The sequence below is a fragment of the Haliaeetus leucocephalus genome, unplaced genomic scaffold (genome assembly GCF_000737465.1).
Source record: "Haliaeetus leucocephalus isolate CR32 unplaced genomic scaffold, Haliaeetus_leucocephalus-4.0 Scaffold68, whole genome shotgun sequence".
Taxonomy (NCBI): domain Eukaryota; kingdom Metazoa; phylum Chordata; class Aves; order Accipitriformes; family Accipitridae; genus Haliaeetus; species Haliaeetus leucocephalus.
This window is the reverse complement of record NW_010972504.1, coordinates 1,410,197-1,418,275: the sequence shown is the minus strand read 5'-3', so window position 1 is coordinate 1,418,275 and position 8,079 is coordinate 1,410,197. Positions and strand designations below refer to the sequence as shown.

Genomic DNA, 8,079 nt, shown 5'->3' with positions numbered 1-8,079 from the left:
GGCGGCGGCGGGCGGGGGGTTGTCCTGGCTGAGCTCTGTCCCTGACGCGCTCTCTTGCCCCTTTTCTTCCCTCAGCCCCGGCCGCGCTGAGGAGCCTGCCGCCTCCCGTCACCGTGAGGTGAGTACCGGGGGGGGAGGAGGAGGGGAGGGGCGGCCCGGGGGCCTCGGCGGGCAGCGCTGAGGGCTTTGACCTCTGGCTGAGGCCTAGTGGCGCCTCTGGTGTGACGGGCGGCCCGGCTTGGCTGCCGTCCCCTCCTGGGGACAGGCTGCCTGTGGGGGGCACCTCAGAAACCCACCGGTGGTTATTTTAAAATAACGTTATTCTGGCGCTTTGTCTTTTGTCTTTCTCGTTAACGTCGTAGGCTTATAAAACAGTTACGGTGGGAAGGAAGCTCTGGAGGTTATCTAGTCCCACCCTCTTCCTCAGAGGGGGCGTGTCTAATGAATGCCTACCTATTTAATTGGAAACGCGTTTGAGCCTCATCTAAGGGTGGGCTGGTTTTGTTTTTCAAAAATAAGCGTAATGGAAACTTTCTCATTATTTATAGTGTACTGCACACCACAAGACCACTGCACACAACTCAGCAGTGTTTGGCTCCTTTGCCACCTCTGCCTGAGAAAGGAGGCGAAGTACGTCATGGTTTGATCCCAGAGGAGTTTTTCCAGTTTTTGTATCCTAAAACAGGAGTTACAGGTTAATATATACTTTTATTTATTTAAAAATATATGTTTAGTCATGCTTATTTAGTTCTGTCCACAACTTCCAGCTGCTGAAAAGGTAAAATATTAGGGAAGATTATTTTTTTGCTTATGCAGAGGGAGGTTGTGAGGTATGAGCCAGTGCAGCACTTTCTGGTTCGAAAGCTAGGCACCGGTGATTTAAATAAAGGAAGAATGTCATGAGATTGATGTTGCAGGAAGATTTATTTGCCTGCTGACCCTCAAAACCTTTAAACAGAGATTTTTGCCTGTTTCTGAGTGAGCAGAAGCAGCAGCGCCCATGCCAGATGCAAGTTGCTTCCACTTCTGGTGAGCGTCCTCATGGCACCCTTCCCCTTAGTTGTATGGGGTTTTGCCGTTTTGTCATGTTAAGAGAGAACACTTCTTGATCTTCTTGTAAGCCTTAAGCTAGCTACCTCTTAGGTGTTTGACTTCAGTGAGCCTCTTTATGCCTTGTACAAATAATGCTGCTTTATTTTGTCTTTTTTTAGGGCCTTACATGTTAGGTACTGGACTCCTGCTTTACTTGCTCTCTAAGGAAATCTATGTAATTAACCATGAGACAGTTGCAGCGGCCTGCATATTATCAGTCATCATCTATGGCGTAAAAAAATACGGGTCTGATGTAGCAGCTTTTGCTGACAAACTTAATGAGGTAACAAAAGAAACCATAATCTAACTTTGTAGTAGTTAATAACTACTTGAAGTTATCTGCTTAAATATTCAAAAGAATACTGTGCCTAGGCTGTCATAAAAATCTGAGTCTAATATCTTCAGAATGTTGCTTAAATAAGGTATGTTTTAGATCTTATGTTGGTATTGTTATGTAGGTCTTCAAAAATAAAACGCCTCATACCAGCACAAATTATTTTTTTTTAAAGTACGATTGACTGTGAACCCTAATTCTTCTGTCTTGTCATCCTTTAACCTCAGCCCCTGGCATAATCCAGTTTATGCAGATATTTCTCAAATCTGAATGCAGAATTTCAAAAGTTAATTACAGATCACTTGTTTTCCTTGCATTTTACTTTCATTCTGAAGCATGTCTTTTGTTTCTTCTTTCAGGAGAAAGTTGCTAAAGCTTTAGCTGTGAAAAATGAGGCTATTAAAAATCTTGAGACTGCCATTGAACAGGAGAAGAAGGAGCAGTGGCGAGTTGAAGGCCGCAGTTACCTCTTTGACGCTAAGCGGGTACGCAGTTCCAGCTCTACAGTTCGCTTCCACTGCAGTCTCTGCTACCTAATCTGGGTGCCTCTTAAATTGCTAACAAGTAATGCACTGTTTACCTTCTGTGTGTTCTAGATAGGGCCAGTTCCACTGCCTGATCCTGTGACTTTTGCTATAGCATGTGTTCTGCCTCTGTTTTGTATTCTTGCCAAACATTAACCCTTTGATTTCATCTTCTGTGTCTAGAATAATATTGCAATGTTGCTGGAAACTAATTATCGAGAAAGATTACTGACAGTGTACAATGAAGTAAAGAAAAGGCTGGACTATCAAGTGGCTCTGCAGAATTTAAAGCGTCAGAAAGAACAAGATCACATGATTCAGTGGGTGGAGAAAAATGTTGTTCAGAGCATCACACCTCAACAGGTACTTGCTTATTTTAATCTGCTTGACAGTTTTGTCTGTACAGCTACTTGCTGTCCAGTGATACTGGCTTAGCCCAGAAGATGATAAGCCATCTTTGGGTGACTTGCAAGTGTGGCTACAACACGTTCTTGCTACTGAGTAAGAGCTAGCAAGCCCAGTTACTAGGTACCAGGTGCTTGTGTGCTGGTGATTTAAGCTAGAATTTTGTGTGGTGGTTGTTGTTGCAGCATAGAACTAAGCTTGTGATAGGATGTATAGCTAACAGGTCAGGGAACTCACCTGTAAAATTCTCTGTGTAAGACCATGGCAGCTTAAGATCTACAGATGGGCTCTAGATGTCCTTTCTTTAAGGAATGAAGCTGAGAACAAAAAAAGACAACATGTTCCTAGCACTGCATGCAGATGCTTTAATGCAAGTCGTTGTTTGGATTTGAATCTCTGACTTCATGAGCTATAATTATATCCCTTTTAATCTGTAACCCATTTTATGGGTCTAAAAATTCTTTTGCTTGTTTAAATGTCTTTCATAAAGTCTCTCTTCTGAAAGCTGTTTTCCTTTCTTTTGCAGCAGAAGGACAGTATTGCGAAGTGCATTTTGGACCTGAGGGCATTATCGAAGAGTGCACAGGCAGCAGCGTAACCACATCTGATCCACTGACGTGTGTCTCATTACTTATTGTTGGAAACTGTATGATTCTAAAGTATCATTAAACCAACAAACAAAACACTCTGCTGTCTTTCACTAGCAGTAGCAACAGTAATTTCCTTTTTGTGTTTGAAGTAGCTAAATCAGTCACAAAAAACACTACGGTTAGTTTGCAGTGGGGGGTTACTTGCAACCACAGTATGTGCAATTCTGTTTCGTTCCTTGTTTGGTCATGAATGCTTCCAGAGATAAGATGCAGAACTTCACGGTGGAAAATTCTGGTGCTAATACAGTGATAAGTGTTTGGTTTAGAATTCTGTGTGATAATGACCTGTAGGTATCTACTGTAATCATAAACATGTTCTAAAATCAAAATGAGTGCCAGTGCTCCCATTCACCTAGTCCAATATTTGGAGGTACTCTGAATGAATGTCCTGATTTTAGGAATGAACTGAAAAAACTACTTTCATAACAAAGCTTCAAATAGTGCTGAAAGCATCATCCTGTTCGGTGTGAAAAAGGATGCAGCTGGCAGGAAATGTATCAAAAGCTACAAGAAAACTTAGCTTTAATTGAGCTTGCCAGTAGTAAGTTTAAAATGGTGAAATGGATAAGTTTATTCTAGAGGGTAGGTTTTTTTCTGGATTTTCACAAAAAAATAAGTTGCTTGCTTTTTTCTTTGTGTGTGTGTAACAAGGAAAGTAGTTTTATGTGTATTGTGATAATACACAATATAAGCCCTTTCATTTTCTTTTTATAAGAAACTCCCTGAAGGATTTTGTTATATCTCAAATATCCTAGCTGAGCAAAGCACTTACCTATGTGTAATCTCCTTTCTGTTTTGGGAAGTGATTTATTTAGTAAATAAACTTAAGCAGACTAGGGTGTGCTTATGTGCCTCTTTTATGTGAATTGGTACTACGGTAGGGAAGTGCTCATTTTTAGTGGAGTTAGTAAAATAGCACAGTTTTCTACGCTTTTCAATACAAGAGTTAAGCAAAAAAAGGTGTTCTCTAGAGGTAAGAACCTTACTTAAAAGTAAGCTAACTTAAGCTGAAGCTGACTTATTTTTAGGTCAACAGGTCCTGAGCACAGATGTTTTTCAGTTTCCTGTTTTTTTAATTAAAAACTGAAGTTGCTCAACTTCCATATTTGTGTAACCCCACATTTGAATGACACTTGAGCTTTAACTAGTTTGACAGACGTTCTTTTCACAAAGCAAGCGGTTAATCTGCTGTGCTAACGATTCAGGAGTTGTTCTACCAAGAGGTGGGCAGCAGTTCTATGGAGTGAGGTAAGATGGAGCTGTATCGCTTATTCTTTTATTACTGCAAACAGAGTATGCTTGTTGACTTGGTGTAGGAAACTGGGAGGTTTGAACCGTTTCACTCTTCTGGAATGTGGGCAGTAATTGGCATGTGGTAGAAAAAGACGACAGCAAGAGAGAACAGAATGTTTATTTTCACATTGTTGTCGGCATTACTTCCATGTTCCTCACAGTGTGCCGTTTGCAAGCCGTGTAGTGAGAAATACCAGGGTAGGAATGTTGTAGTAGACTGGTATTTCTGTATCTTTAAGATTCCACCCCCAGATTTGAGAAGAAAGTTACTGTTCCTGCTTTGGTGGAAAAAGTCAGTGTAACTTGAGAAAGAAAAAGGGCCATTTTTTCAAAGCTGCTTCTGATTATGAAGATGTTCATAAAGTTCACTCAGTTCTAGCTACTGCAAAGATAATACTGTGGGTGCTTTTTTAGTTACTAAATATACTCCGTCCTTTTGAAAGAAGGCAACATGTTCATCAAAATGTAGTGAATGCGCATGCGTATGCACAGGAACAAGACATTGGGGACCAGGATTCACGCTGAGTAACTGCTGGTTTGCTGCTGTGGCTTTGTGCCAGCTTGTGCAAGATGTCTGAAAAATTGATAAAAACTAAAGCCTGTGACTTAGAAGAGGGTGACAGGTTTGTTTTGCTCTAGTGTGCACATGTATCTGTATATAAATACAACTTTTTTTTTTTTCCCCTCCTTTTAGCTTCTCTTACTGTTCAGTGGTATTCGGAGAGAATGGGAGGTAGCTCCTCAAAAGCACGTGCAGGTATTTTCTTTAAGGAGTTTTCTTAGATGTAGTATTCTTGACTGATACTGTCCTGACTCAGAAAGGGCTGCTATGGGGGTAGCTTAGCAGGAGATGTATGCATTTGGAAGAACTGCATGGCTGCCAAAGGCTGCTGTGGGACAGTAATAATACAAATAACTAAACTTTTCTGTCTGGTGTTTTGCGCTTTCAGCCCTCTGATAGAGAAATGTTATACTTACTCTAATAGGTGTATGCCTCTACGTAGTTTTTGTTGCTTCTCGTATTACTGGAGAAATTAACACATTTTAAAATCAGTTTTTGTTCCTTTTTTTTTTTTTTTTTTTTCCTTTTGAGTTCCAGTTACACCAACACCCGTTTCCACTACTCTCACTGTACCTACCACTGTATATACCTCTACGGTTGGCTTGGAAGCTTCAGAAGTCAAATGCTGGATTGATAAGTAAATGTTCCGCCTTTATTTCCCGACTTCAAACACAGAGTTCCCTGAGACTACAGACTCCTGCAAGGGAGGAGTTATATGTAGTACATTTTATGTCTTGGGGCTTTCAAAGGTTGCTTAGAATTTCCTAGTCTGTGCACTAGATATTTAATTCATAGTGATGCTTAATGCAGATACACACCTTTTAATCTCATGGGGCTTGGGATAAGTGATGTATTACATTTCATAAAGCTTTGGTGAATTTGAGCATTACTGATTCTTCAACACCTTTGTTAAAACTGGAGATTCTGACACTATTTTCTGTGTATCAACAGCCATGAAATACTCTGCGTATTGCTAGCGTTTACCTCTGGCATCGTCTTGGCTGTTCTGGTTTTTGCAATCATCTGCCTCTTCAGAAAAAGTAAGTGGCAGAGCGGTGGGAATAACAGCAGCATGATGATCCAGACCTGGTGGCAGAGAAGTGCTTAACATCTTGTGCTGTACATCTTATATGGAGGGTGCTAAGTTTCTGTGCTCTTCTTCTTCTGGGCTGCATCTTACAGCACCAGGGCTTCAAAGTAACTTCTACAGATTATGTCTTCCTTGAATAATTAATGTATTGATGGACAGGTCATTCCTGGCAGTAACTCCTCATGAATCATCCCAGGGGCTGTTTTCATGGAAGAATTAATTTTAGCACTGATGAGTTGTGGTGGGTTTTGTTGGTTGTGTTTTGGTTTGGGTTTTTTTGTTGGATTTTTTTTTTTTTTTTTCATCCTAACACTAGCCACACAGGGTTCTCACCAAATTCATCAGTCACTTTCAACGTAGCCACTTCCAACAGGTGAGCAGGGATTTGGGCTACCCTTCTGCTTGGCCTGCCAAACTGCTCACTTTGCAGTGAAGGTCAGTGACAGATTTTACAAGCTACGCCCAAGCCACACACTCTGGTGCTGCTCTGTCTTGAGCCTCTCTTGCACTGCTGTCTCCAAACACGGTGCAGACAGCTGAGACTGGTATCCCTTTCCTTCCTAGAGTGTAAGAGATCCCACCAAAATTTACAAGACCAAGTTTCCTCCCAGACAGTGACTGAGGAATCTAAGAACATCCAGGTAAAGGTCACAAGTATTATTTCTAAGACTTTATGCAGAGACTTCAGATTCTTGATAGAATGGTAAATATTAATTTGGGGGGGAGAAAAGAGGTTTGCTCTTGCAAGACACAAATGTTAGTTGACAGTTCTTTTGACTAAGGAAAAGTGCTTTGTTTTCTGCATCCAAGGCTTCAGCCTGTATTTATAGTAGTCCAAGAAGTTACCTGAGGAGGTACTTGGACAGTAGGAGGAAAGATATTCCTTCTCTGTTATCCCAGGGCTCAAATGCCATACTCACCATGTATTTCAAGGGTGCTGGGACTTAACTAAACCACTAATTAGGCACGTTAGGGGAAAATCTTTCTAAAGGGCAAACATTTCTGTAGTTCTCAGTCATGATATTCTCTGAAGTTTCTAATGCAGAGTTGACCCAGGATCCTGAGCTAGACTAATAAGTGGTCTGATCCAGCATAGCGTTTACTAATTTCCCATGTGCAGGGACAGGCTGTGACTGCTTAGGGAGTGTAGCGTTGAGGACAAATTAAAAGCAGGAAGTTCATGCCTGAGATGTGATGCTTGCATGCTCTCTAATGTTTGTGGGTTCTTTCACATCCCCAGAATGAGGTTGCCTACACCACTCTAGCTTTCCAGCGAAGTCAGATACCAATGGTTGTATGATGGTGAATTTTCTAGTGAAATGAAGACACTTGCACTTTCTGAATATCAAATGCTACCAGAACATTATATCAACGCCTATAGTGCTCTGAGAATGCCAGCACTGCCGTATGTAACATCAGCTCATTTTATAATTATAAGGGGAAACTAATGTCTCCTATTCCGAACTGCTTGCCAATGCTTGTGGACAAATTGCTTTTTATAACCTATTTCCTCATCTGTAGAAATCTCAGTGAGTCCTTACAATGCACTTGTAAAGTTTCCATTTGTGCTTGCTATTGCTTTGAACTACCAAAGAGAATTGGAAAATGGAAATGTTACTCTGCGTTTGTTCATGTCTGTGCCCTTATGTTTCCCTTTTCTGTCACTGACTATAGCATTTTTCTTGTTTTATGATTGCCAAATGCTCTGATTAGTTATTTTCTGCTTATTGAAGTTATGATACGATAATGAAATGTTTGTATGCAAATGTCTGCTTCCTGATTGGGTCACATAAAAGAAGTACACAATCACAGTGTGACAGTCAAAATTTCTGGAAATGTTCATTCATGTGTTATTACCCATAGTGTTCCAAATATATTGTAAAAAGTTGAAAGTCCTCCCCTTTCCATAAACTGGGGAATAAGCTACCACTATTGACTTAGTCTTAGCACCCACAGAGAAGCTTCTCTGCCTGTTCCTGTGCCCACAGATGGGAGGTTTGTTGTCCGAGTAAGTACAGTGATCTCCATCGGTTGTCCAGTGCTTCTCGGGCAAGGCTGAATCGGAGCAAAGTTTCCTGCCACCTTGTTTCTGGTCGCCAGAGAGTGTCAGATTCTTGCAGGTATTTCTC

At 41.1% G+C, this 8,079-nt stretch overlaps 1 protein-coding gene across 1 annotated transcript; it reads left to right on the top strand.

The window, feature by feature from the left end:
* Positions 1 to 32: 32 nt before the first annotated feature.
* On the top strand, positions 33 to 3,038 carry ATP5F1 (ATP synthase, H+ transporting, mitochondrial Fo complex, subunit B1; the record flags this gene model as incomplete). The annotated part of the gene is made up of 6 exons (XM_010579740.1): positions 33 to 118; positions 549 to 694; positions 1,212 to 1,375; positions 1,786 to 1,911; positions 2,134 to 2,313; positions 2,882 to 3,038. Coding segments are annotated over 6 exons (774 nt in total), but the record flags the coding sequence as incomplete, so codon positions are not given.
* Between the last annotated feature and the right edge of the window lie 5,041 nt (positions 3,039 to 8,079).